The sequence below is a fragment of the Oncorhynchus gorbuscha genome, linkage group LG13 (genome assembly GCF_021184085.1).
Source record: "Oncorhynchus gorbuscha isolate QuinsamMale2020 ecotype Even-year linkage group LG13, OgorEven_v1.0, whole genome shotgun sequence".
In the NCBI taxonomy this organism is placed as follows: domain Eukaryota; kingdom Metazoa; phylum Chordata; class Actinopteri; order Salmoniformes; family Salmonidae; genus Oncorhynchus; species Oncorhynchus gorbuscha.
In genome coordinates, this window is record NC_060185.1 from 45,901,457 (window position 1) to 45,913,563 (window position 12,107).

The 12,107-nt window shown below is 40.4% G+C and overlaps 2 protein-coding genes and 1 non-coding gene across 4 annotated transcripts; all 3 read right to left on the bottom strand.

Moving 5' to 3' along the window:
• Nucleotides 1-377: 377 nt before the first annotated feature.
• Nucleotides 378-2,526, bottom strand: LOC123993000 (ras-related protein Rab-1A-like). The gene is made up of 4 exons (XM_046294722.1): nucleotides 1,683-2,526; nucleotides 1,477-1,572; nucleotides 1,231-1,362; nucleotides 378-1,064 (listed from the first exon to the last, which is right to left on the bottom strand). Exons 1-4 carry the CDS (start codon nucleotides 1,710-1,712, stop codon nucleotides 840-842), a joined length of 483 nt encoding a protein of 160 aa, XP_046150678.1. The 5' UTR covers nucleotides 1,713-2,526; the 3' UTR covers nucleotides 378-839.
• Nucleotides 2,527-2,645: 119 nt separating this feature from the next.
• LOC123992999 lies at nucleotides 2,646-6,463 on the bottom strand. Of its 2 annotated transcripts, none has more exons than XM_046294720.1 (5): nucleotides 6,314-6,463; nucleotides 5,083-5,314; nucleotides 4,403-4,867; nucleotides 4,208-4,261; nucleotides 2,646-4,089 (listed from the first exon to the last, which is right to left on the bottom strand). In XM_046294720.1, the coding sequence occupies exons 2-5, from the start codon at nucleotides 5,219-5,221 to the stop codon at nucleotides 3,611-3,613; spliced, it is 1,137 nt and encodes a 378-aa protein (XP_046150676.1). In that variant the 5' UTR covers nucleotides 5,222-5,314; nucleotides 6,314-6,463; the 3' UTR covers nucleotides 2,646-3,610. The 2 variants fall into 2 exon arrangements, with proteins under 2 accessions (XP_046150676.1, XP_046150677.1); XM_046294721.1 differs by having other exon boundaries at nucleotides 6,250-6,400.
• A 360-nt stretch (nucleotides 6,464-6,823) lies between these two features.
• On the bottom strand, nucleotides 6,824-6,896 carry trnar-ucg. Its single transcript has one exon. It is a non-coding gene; the product is annotated as a tRNA-Arg (tRNA).
• Between the last annotated feature and the right edge of the window lie 5,211 nt (nucleotides 6,897-12,107).

Genomic DNA, 12,107 nt, shown 5'->3' on the forward strand with positions numbered 1-12,107 from the left:
CTTTTAGACCCTGTTATAAATTGTGTTTTCGTAGAGCATAGCAACGATCATTGCCATACTTTCTTTTTCATGTTGTTTCTATTTTGCTTCTCTATATCTAATATTCATGACCACTAGAGGGCAGCCATAACAACACAGTTGCTTGCATCTGCTTCAGGTTATGTGTGTTGCACCCACAGATATAGAACGATTCTATTTCTATGGTTGCACCGACGTACCAGGGACGATTTGCAACTGTTGTATCTGTGCACCACTGTGGACATTATTTTAAGGGATCAGTTGATCAGATTGTTCCTATACATCAACACGTTTTATGGGTTTTATGGTCAAGTTTCAACTAACAGTGCATTATGCATAAAAGCAATGAAGAAAACAAATTAAGCCGCAAATATATAATTTATTGTCTTCATTAAACAACGTTAATCAAAAAATGTTTAACACAAGAAAAAATTACTTGTTGACCACCAGTGGTAACCAAAACAATCAGTTCTTCACAAATGTTACAGATAAAATTACACCCAAAAGTCACCTTACATGTTCAAAGCATCAAGCAAACATTGGTAAATCAACTGTTGTTTTTTGTCACATGTTCGAAACCCAGGCCATTCAAAGGTAGCACGGTTGCTGTCTGTGTTCAGCTATTACATTAGAATGGTACCGACTAATTCAAAGGGTGCCTTTCCGCGGGCCACATTCTATGCACTGTTGGAACAGGCTACCGCATAACTATTGCATAGCTGTACTCACAAGGATCAATTACCATTTCTGAACAAAACAAAAGGAAATTAAGATAGTGTCTAAATTCATTGATTCTCTTATTTTGTAGTTTGTGTATGGCATTAGCAACAAGAATTCCCCTCCTCTGGGGCAGCCTCCTCTTTCCCCCCAGGCCAAAGGGGTGCACTGTTTATCTTGTTGCCCACTTTAGCAGCCTCACTCTGAACACCATCACTTCCAACACGCTTCTGTATTTCAGAGGCCATGGTTAAAAATGATTTCTCTACATTATCAGCATTCTTCGCACTGGTCTCCAGGAATGGAATCTTTAGGGATGAAGCAAATTCCTGAAGCAATCATACCAAGAAAAAGAGAGCGCAGAATTTTATGTAATTTATCACAACACAATGGAACAAAAGCACAATACCTATGACTGACAGTAATTTGTAGTTAATGAGAAATCTATTGTGCATTGGTGACACAAGCATTTTATTAATGAGGCCAGACACTTACTTGACCAGTGGCAAAGTCCACTACCTTTTTAGAGACCAAGTCACACTTGTTTCCCACAAGCAACTTGGAGACATTTTCACACGCATAGCGGTCAATCTCCTCCAACCACTGCTTCACGTTGTTAAAGGACTCCTGGCAAAATAGTTGAAATCTTGTATGTATAGTTTTATCTCTGACTCTGGTACATTGCGATGCAATAGACGGTCAATCCAGCCCATAGAGAGGAGTTCAAATACACTGTATTACCTGATCAGTGACATCATACACAATGATGATCCCATGTGCTCCTCTGTAGTAGCTGGATGTGATGGTCCGGAATCTTTCTTGTCCGGCTGTGTCCCACTAGGAGAGATAGATCAAACAGTTTGAATTTACAAACAATCTTTACCACATCCCCATCACCAAAATGTACAACTGGAGCTATGCAGTTTGTCTTGTAAAAATGTATTTACAATTTGTAGTTTGACAGTCTTCTGTTCCATTTCAATGGTTCTGATCTTAAAGTCCACCCCGATTGTGCTGATGTAGCTCTCTGTGTAGGTGTCATCCTGAGGAGTAGAGACCACTGAGCAGTTCTATTATTTACAATGGGAGAATGGGCTGAACAAACCTTCAAACAGTGGTTAATTACTGGGTTTGATGACATTTTGCAGTGTCCTTTCCACAAAGGAAATGGCCTTCGCTTTCTGTTTGCACTAGACTCATTGCTATATGGAACAACACCAAAGATTGTGTGCATTCTATTTTAACACCATGCCTACCGCAAACCGCAAGAGCAGGCAAGACTTGCCGACACCAGAGTCTCCTATAAGAAGCAGCTTGAACAGGTAGTCGCTGAGGAATACATTACATTATTATTCAGGTTGATTATATCAAGTAGGATGAAAAATAAACACACCATTGATAGACCTAACATACACTATGGTTATTGCATACAAAGCAACAAAAAAGTGTCCCAAGTTCAGAGAGCATTTTATTCTACCATAAACCTAAAGGGGCCTTTAACAGTAGCTACAATGTTTTCCAAGACAATAGCCTACCTAAACATGACACCACATCCTACTTCAACAACCACACAAATAATGCTATAAATGCCATTGTCACTCACAACTCATAACTACTTACTATTCAGGATTCATGGCCAGATATCCAGATCCAGAGGGCAGAACGTAAAAGAAAAGGAATACAACGTCCGTGTTATCTTTGGCTTTTCACAGATGCATTGTGTTTCTGTCCTTCAGAGGGCAAACAGCACCAGCACCTTGTATGATGAGCCGGGAGTCCTATCATTTATTAAAGCCGAAGATCATGTTTCAATGTGGTCAGTACCTGAGTCTTTAAGCTGTAGCCTGGTTTAGCTTCAGAAATGACTGATCGCAGATCCCATACATTCATGCGTTGCCTCCAGGAACAAATAGGTTAAAAACAGGTTGTTTTATTCTCAAGATTTGGTTGAAGGAGTCACACATTACATGTTACAGTACAGTAGTCTAGAGTATGTTTTAAAAATCATTCAGTCTGGAAAAACAAAAAGTTAATTGAAGTTCAGTGAAAAATGTTACTTTTTCATAAAAACACATTTCTTCAGCATTGACAAAATATAACTCAAAACTTTTCTAAAAAGTTAGACACTCATAATTTAAACTCAATACAAAATGAAAATACATTAAATTGAAGTGCAAATGCTACAAATATGGCCAGTTTCTATTTAGTCGTCTTGTTGTTGTAGTGGGATTTATTGCCCGTTTGAAAACCAAACCACCTAACTTTTGGATAGTAATGACAGAGGTTGGCAGATCAAATCTCATTCATACTTTCCACATGTACGTGCTGCTCTTTTTCTTAGTCATTTAATTAATTTGATCCAAATTAATCTATAAATGTGGCTGGTTATGCTTGGAATGTGTGTGGATGACCGGTCATTGCATACTTGTTAGAGGAAGCCTGCAAACGAGGCTATGTAAAACAAAATAGGAGCAGATCAACAGTTCGCTTACACCCAAAAAGCGTTTTTAGAGTATTGCACAAGTTTTCTCTGACAAACATACTTGCAATGTCCAGTCTTGTTTCATTCAGTAAAAAAAAAATACAAAAAATATGATTTACCATAATTCTGGAACCATGACACGTGGATGCATTGCTCTTTTTAATCAAAAGTAACAATAAACCAGTCACTGGTTAGAAAGCTCATCTCCAGTATATAAAGATATTCATAATTTTATTTGGGCTTCCTGCTATTCAGTACTCTCTATACTAGTGGCAGCATACTCATTCTCAAGGTGAATCAGCAAATAGTATTAATGACATGATCTCGGTCCACGGGCAAGCACTTCACAGGTAGGGTCCGTGTGTGTGTTGTGTTCTGTTGGTGAACTGAGAGTTAAGGCGGTGGGTGGCCGTTGACCTTGTCCCGCAGGAGAGCCAGGGCATTGGTGGAGAAGTCTCGCAGGACGCTCACAGTCTCTCGCTGCATCTGCAGGGAGTCGCGTACAAACTCCTGCTGCGACTCCACCAGCTGCTGCACGGACTGGGCCAGGGCCCCCAAAGACCCCGACACGGCCCCTAGCAGGGCAGTAGTGGCCTGCTGCTCCTTGAGACTGAGGGAGGCACTGTGGGCTAGCTGCTTCCGGATTGCCCCCTGCCCCATGACTGACCCTGTAGAGGTGGAAGAGGAGAGAGGAGCAGGGAGAAAGGAAGAGGAGTGAGCTGGGTGGGAGGACGAGGAGGTAGCCATGGAGGAAGACACCGCGGTGGAAGAGGCAGCGAATCTGGAGTATGTGCGACGAGGCTCAGCAGGGGGGCGGAAGGAGCCCATGTGCCGCGGCTCCTCTTCTAGGTCCTCAAATCCCAGACTGTCGTCTATGGGCAATACATAAACACGATGTGAATACACACACAGTTCATAGATGCACAATTACACGGAAACCTAGGTGCAAACACTTTTACCAACAACAAAGTGCGAGAGAAAGAGTTTTACCTTCATCGACTGGTTTCATGAATGAAAAATCATGAAATGACTGAGAAGGATCCCCTAAAAGGACAATAAAAAAATATGACAAAGATAATAATAATCAATACAACATGTGAATAGAGTGTGTTGAATGCATCAGTGTTGGGGAGAAAGAGCTCATGAGAAGAGAGAAACATTGTTCTGAATACAGGAAAGACTCACGGCCAAATGGCATCGGAGAGAACATGCCAAGATCTTTATCCGGAGTTGAGAAAGGAGACATAGACGAGCCCATCGCGTGGGGGCTGGTGACAGGCATAGCCATGTGATGAAGGCCAGCCATACCATTAGAGGTGCCAGAGGAGCGAGTCGACATCCCTGACATGTCACCAAAGTCATTCTCCTCAGTTTCATCATTCATACTGCCCATGGTGGCCTTGTTCGGAGGGGACATGGATAGTATCTCGTGCACCATTTTCTCCACCGGCGACAGGTTCTGGGAGATACGGACACCGTTAGGCCCTCGCATGGCCACCATCCTACGCTTGGCATCGCACTTTAGGTCCGCCCACTTCTTGACAATCTCCATGACCTCCCGTTGGCACTCGCTAATTTTGTTGATGTGAATCGCAATGTCCGCCCATGTTCGCTTCCTCAGGTCTGACGAGGCGCCTTGGTTGAACTTGCCTGTGGTGGGTGACAAAGGCAGATAATAGCACACCAAGGAATAAAAGGCAAGCAGGGAACAAGAGACAAACAAATGCAAAGCGAACATGTGTCTATTTTGAGTGCTTCATGCTGATCATGACCAAAGGCTTCACACATTACTATGCATAAACTTCGTAAATGTATCAAATTCATGTAATTTGTGCCCACAGTACACACTGAGGGGAGGTACTTACTTACGAGGATGTGCCTGTTTCTTTTGACTTCTGTCAGAAGCAGATGGACTTCATCGAAGGTGAAGCGCGACTTCCTTTTCTTCATGGGCAAGTTGCCCCCAAGTTCCTCTATTTCGCTATAGGTGAATTTAAAATTCATGTTGCACTCCGAACAGCCCTTGGCCTGTCCTGTTTACACACCCAAGAGATAACCACCTATACCTGAGATGGCACCACCCTTGGCACGGTCAGCCTGAAGGAGAGAACAAAATGTAAAACACACAACTGATAGGAATCCCTGTGTTATAAGAGACAATGTAGCTCAGTTCGTAGAGCATGGTGCTTGCAACGCCAGGGTAGTGGGTTTGATTCCCGGGACCATGCCTGCGTAAAAATGTATGCACACGTTTAAGTTGCTATGGATAAAAGCATCTGCTAAATGGCATATATTATTTATTATTATGCATATATTATAGAATAAAGTAAAGAGTGCATTGAATTTATAAAATGTTTGGGTAAGATTTTTGTTCTGTGGGAAAACAATATGCGTATCAATGGCTAGACCAGGGATCCATCCCTAAGTGTGCCTAAAACATGATTTCTGTAATGCATCAATCTCTTTATTAAAAAATTGTAGGCTAGGCATACATTCCAGTAGTCAGGACACCATTACTATTGCCAATAATACCTGACAATTGACATAATTCGTTGTAAAAAATAAAACTCTGCATGGGAATTACATGTGGGTACGTCTTTAAATTAACCATTCGTATAATTAGCAGCTTCAATCTTACACTCTCTTGCTAGGCCAATGAGCATTATGCTTCCTGGTTCTTTGTTGAGCCCCCCTTGTGTACTTTACGCTGAATGTAGCCAACTACACTATTTTGCGGTACTTCGAAGGCCAGTGTTTTCAACCACGGTAAACGTGCATCCTGCCATGCAACGAAGGGGACAAAATATTAATTTGAAAACGAACAGAGATCATTACATATTTGTTGTGGATTAATTGATAAACCAATAGCGAGATTTTCCTACGCATTCTGCCTAGCTAGCTACCATTTTGAAAGAACGTTAGCTAATGTCGGTCGCTAGCGAGCTAACGCTAGCTAGCTAACGTAGGTCGTCCGCGTTTTTTGCAGATTGTTTGTTGATATAGAAACGTTAACTAGCTTAGTAATTAATCACCTTGACAAAATAGTTAGCAACAACAAATGTGAAGTTGTGATTCATTGGATAGAGCAGGAATTACCAATACAGTGACGAATATTTTTTTTCTCCTCTTGCAGTGCAGCTTCATAAACTTCGCACAGACGACGAGAAGAACGCTGAGTTGCGCAGACTCTGATCGCGCATTTTCTATGACCTACAGGCGGCCACGAGCGCAACATTACGAAATCTTACCAGAATACGAATTTGGTATGATGCCAAGAATGGCCACATTACAGTTCAACGTGCATCAATCACTGCTACTATTGTTACATAATAACGTACAGTCATTGATTGAACGAGTACACACACACCCTATGGTGACATTCCTCAACCAAATCATGTTGCTACTAAAACATATGACGGCCTTAAATACTAGGTTACCGAATTGTAAGAATATAGCATACACGAGCGGAAATCGGTCGCTAATCAATCTAAAACAAAATAGGCTCAAAGTCAATAATCCTTTATTTTCTTGGCTTCAAGAGACATGACAATACTTATGTAGCGACATTGACAACATATCTAAATAAGTAACGCTAGAGAAGTTAAACGACCACGAAGGGACTCGAACCCTCAATCTTCTGATTCGAAGTCAGACGCCTTATCCATTAGGCCACGCGGTCTACGAAAAAAGATCACAATAACTTACAATTTAAGGCTAGCTTAATTGGATTTATATACAGAATTACAATACCCGTCCATATGTATCTTGTATAGAAATTATATTCATTATTCTGTTTGAAGTTTACAAATGAACACCACAGGGATGTAATATGGGGAGGATGTGGGTCTAGCCTACTTGATGTTATGACAATTAGGAAATTGTGTAATGGAAACCAAGTTTGACATCAGCTATATTGAAATGCTAATATAGTCTTAACGAAAACTCAAACATGTCAATTGTTAGATACATTTAGTTGTAAGTCCAGTTCACAATATCAACACAAACTACATGAGAGAATGCAGTCTGCCATTAAGCAACTGTTGAGTTAAATAAATTAAAATGAAAACGGAGCTATAAAGTGCATTTAAAAAAACGATTGTCCTCATTGACAGATACAATTCATTAAATTGTTCAAAGCAAAGCAAACACAGAATGTTGATCCCTTCCCAATTTATTTTGTCTGCCTGGTGACCACAAATTTGTAAGTGTTGTATTCAGAGCATGTGACAACATTTGATTTGATTTGAACAAGCATAGCAACCCAATTCCACTGATGCCTTCTGCATCGAAAGGGGACTATGGAGCCAGATACCTGCCAAAATGTTGAATGTATACTACCATTTGAAAGTTTGGGGTCACTTGTCCTTGTATTTGAAAGAAAAGCACATTTGTTGTCCATTAAAATAACATCAAATTGATCAGAAATACAGTGTAGATATTGTTAATGTTGTAAATGACTATTGTAGCTGAAAACGGCTGATTTTTAAAATGGAATATCTACATAGGCGTACAGAGGCCCATTATCAGCAACCATTGCTCCTGTGTTCCAATGGCATGTTGTGTTAGCTAATCCAAATTTATCATCTTAAAAGGCTAATTGATCATTAGAAAACCCTTTTGCAATTATGTTAGCACAGCTGAAAACTGTTGTTCTGATTAAAGAAGCAATAAAACTGGCCTTCTTTAGACTAGTTGATTATCTGGAGCATCAGTATTTGTGGGTTGGATTACAGGCTCAAAATGGCCAGACACAAAGACTTTCTTCTGAAACTCGTCAGTCTATTCTTGTTCTGTAGATTGCTTAGGGCTAACAAGATAAAGGTAAACTGTGCAGGCAAGGAGATTGAATCTAAAACAAGTGTAACTTATCTTGGTGTGTCCCTAGATCAATCCCTTTTCAATCCCGGATTGCTGCCAAAATTCTTTCTAAAATGGCAAACAAATGGACATTTTTGATGTCGTAACAATAACGTAAACTCACTCACTTTTCGTAAACTTCACTCACTCAATTTACCTTATTTTAGCGCCCCAAAACGTAATACTTCCAGATCAACTGTAATGTCAATACCATTGTAAAGCACAATTTCTCCCCTTTCCAACAGAATCAATTACATGACCCCCACGCTGCCCGTTTCTCCACGATTCAAGAAGGCAATGAGCCCTGTCGAGTCTTTTTAAAAATGGCTGGTGGGGAAGCGAAACTAATGCGTGATAGTGATAAGGAGAGATGTTTTGTGGAAAATTAGCTTTTTTTCACTCGATCTGTCCAACGTATCACCATATTGCCTCTAACATGTAAATAAAACACTATAAAGTGTTTATATAATGTGTCATTACATACCTATTTGAAGGTTTGTGTCGAATTTGAATCAGGTTTTTAGGGCGGTGCTAAAGTGATCTTAGAAGTAAACAGCAGCTTTGAGAATGATGATCGCATGCAGTGATGATGCAAAAAATGACTAGGTATCCCCCCGTCATTTGTCCATTTATTGTTTTTAAAGGATGAGAGAAGTGCTACACCTGTTGGAGAGAGATTGTAAGACAGATATAGTTACTTTATGCGTGCTGTCCGTTACAGCATGACACATCACGATGTAACGGAGGATACGTTTTTCCAACTTTTCTCCAATACTACAGAGCCATTACCATGTCGATCAACGCTTGAATAGAAACGTTGTTCACACCCCAGATTTTGAAGTCAACTACAGTCCCATTAGTTTTCTTTGTAGCCTCGTTCGAATGTTGCGGTTGCACACATTTGTACGGAATGGGGTGAGTTTACGTTAGATATTTTAACATCAAAGTGAAGAAAATGCTTGTCTCAACCTTGATTCCATGTCCTTTTGATTATGTCTGCTCTGCTTGGTATAGTGGGCTATCAAAAGATATTATCAGGTATATGCTGAATGTCCCCCCCAGGACCACATAGGGGTACTGGAGTTCCGGGAGGTGGGCTTGTTGCCTTTGGAGTCCAGAGTGGACCAACATAAACTCAATCATATGTTTGACATCTTAATGATCGTGCCCCAGGTTATACGAAAAACCACGTTGATATGGTCTATAACCAACACAGTCACAATACCAGAGCTAGTATTATGTCTTGTAAAATCCCAAGAGTAATCAGTACTTCGAGGATCACGTTTTTCTATACAGGCATTTGTCTATGGAATAGCTTCCCCCTGGAAAACAAGCAAAGAAAAAGTAGAAATTGCTTTAAAAAGCAGGCAACGGTTTTAATTTGTACAACGTTGTCTTAAGTAAGAGAAACCACTCCACTGCCCCTTGTGACCCCTACTGCTGGTCGGGTGTATTGATTTGAAGGACCGGTATGATGTGCAATGGATAGATTGTTTTAATGCGAAATTAATATGGTTGATTGTTAAGGTAAGGGGGAAAAGTGCAGTGAATAGGGCCACTTTTTAGGATGTCAATATAAATTAATGTATTTATGGTTGTTTGTAATTTTGTCTTGCCTTTTAATCATTATATGTGCTATTGTTTTTACCATTGAGGACCACTTTGGAAACAAGCGTTTTAATTCATACTTTCAAGTGATATCCTCTGGGTCCACATCGTACATTTTGTTGTATATGTCTGTTACCCAAAGTAAATTAAATTCAATACCAGTAGATGACGTAGAATAGGCTTGGGCTTTCAGGAAATGACTTGTGTGAGAATGATAAAGACACAGAAGAGCCTTGTCTAGAAGAACCGCCTGAGCTGCAAAATAGAAAGTAAATGTGATTTAGGCCTATTCAGCTATCTAAATATGCCATGCTGTTGTGTGTTATTTAATGGCCAAATATAATTGCATAATTCATTTTTATAGCTGATTCGGGCTATTGTGGTGTGTCATGTAACTTAATGAATCAAACTTTTTCCAGTATTTGGGAGCACTGACTGGGTCTTATATTAGGCATTCTGACTGATGTATTAGTGAATTCCACTCTGTATTTAGGCTTGTTATAGCCATTTGCATTGCACAACCCCATCATGCAGAGGCTATATCCATATCAATAAATGAGACAAAACGAAATATTCATTAAGTCATGGCTATAACCTGACCTGATTGAAATAACCACGGGGTCCCAAATGGTCAAGACTATCTAAAGCCTATTCTAATTGTCGGATCTGTTTTCCCTATCAGCCACTGCACGTGCTTCTTCAACTATTTTAAAATGTATTTAGAGGCCTGCGAGCTAGGGTTTATTTTTATTAAGGGGAGCCCTATACTAAAACAGTTATAAAATGCAAGTTTTTATTTATTTGAATTGTATTGAATCTTTATTTAACTAGGCAAGTCAGTTAAGAACAAATTCTCATTTACAATGACGGCCTACCAAAAGGCCTCCTGCAGAGGTGGGGCTGAGATAAACCATTTTTTATTAAATAAACATTTTGGACAAAACACACATCATGACAAGAGAGACACAGCAACATTACATAAAGAGAGACCTACAGTAAGACAACAACATAGCAAGGCAGCAACACATGACAACACAGCATAGTAACAATACAACATGACAACAACATGGTAGCGACACAACATGGCAGCAGCACAACATGGTACGAACATTATTGGACTAAGACAACAGCACAAAGGGCAAGAAGGTAGACAACAATACATCACACGAAGCAGCCACAACTGTCAGTAAGAGTGTCCATGATTGAGTCTTTGAATTAAGAGATGGAGATAAAACTGTCTATATTGAGTGTTTTTTGCAGCTCATTCCGGTCACCAGCTGCAGCGAACTGAAAAGAGGAGTGACCCAGGGATGTGTGTGCTTTGGGGAGCTTTAACAGAATGTGACTGGTAGAGTGGTTGTTGTATGTGGAGGATGGAGTGCAGTGATGTGTCCTATAAGGAGCATTGGTGGCAAATCTAATGGCCTAATGATAAAGAACATCTAGCCGCTAGAGAGCACCCTATCTATTAATTACGTCTCCATAATCTAGCATGGGTAGGATGGTCATCAGAATCAGAGTTAGTTTGGTAACCAAGTCGAGATTTAACCTTAGCCTGCAGCTTTGATATGTGCTGAGAGAATGACACTGTACAGTCTAGCCATGCTCCCAAGTACTTGTATGAGGTGACTACCTCAAGGTAGTAATCACACTTGTGGCGAGAGGGGCATTCTTCTTACTGAATCACATGGCCTTTGTTCAGAACAAGGTTAAGGGTAGAGAAAGCTTGTTGGACACTGAGAAAGCTTTGTTGTACAGCATTTAACCCAAAATCCGGGGGGCAGCAAAGTATAAGACTGTATCCTCTGCATATAAATGGATGAGCGAGCTTCCTACTACCTAAGCAATGTTGTTGATGCAAATTGAGAAGAGCGTGGGGCCTAGGATCCAGCCTTGGTGTACTCCCTTGGTGACAGGCAGTGGCTGAGACAACAGATGTTCTGATTTTATACACTACACTGTTTGAGAGAGGTAGTTAGAAAACCACGCCAAAGACCTCTCAGAGACACCAATACTCCTTAGCCGACCCACAGAAATGTAATGGTCTACCATATCAAAAGCTTTTTGCCAAGGCAATAAAAAAAAGCAGCACACCATTGCTTAGAATCAAGGGTAATGGTGGCATCATTTAGGACCTTTAAGGCTGCAGTGACACATCCATAGCCTGAGCAGAAAGTAGATTGCATACCAGAGAGAATACTATAAACATCAAGAAAGCCAGTCAGTTGATTATTGACAAGTTTTTCCAACACTTGATCAACAGGGCCATATAGAAATTGGCCTATAACAATTAGGATCAGCTTGATCTCACCCTTTAAAATTATTCTGCAAGACACCAGTGTTGCGATGGAGGGAATAGCTTATACTGAGACTACCTAAAACCACTGCAACAGAGTTATTGTAAAGTTTGGGAATAAGCTTATGC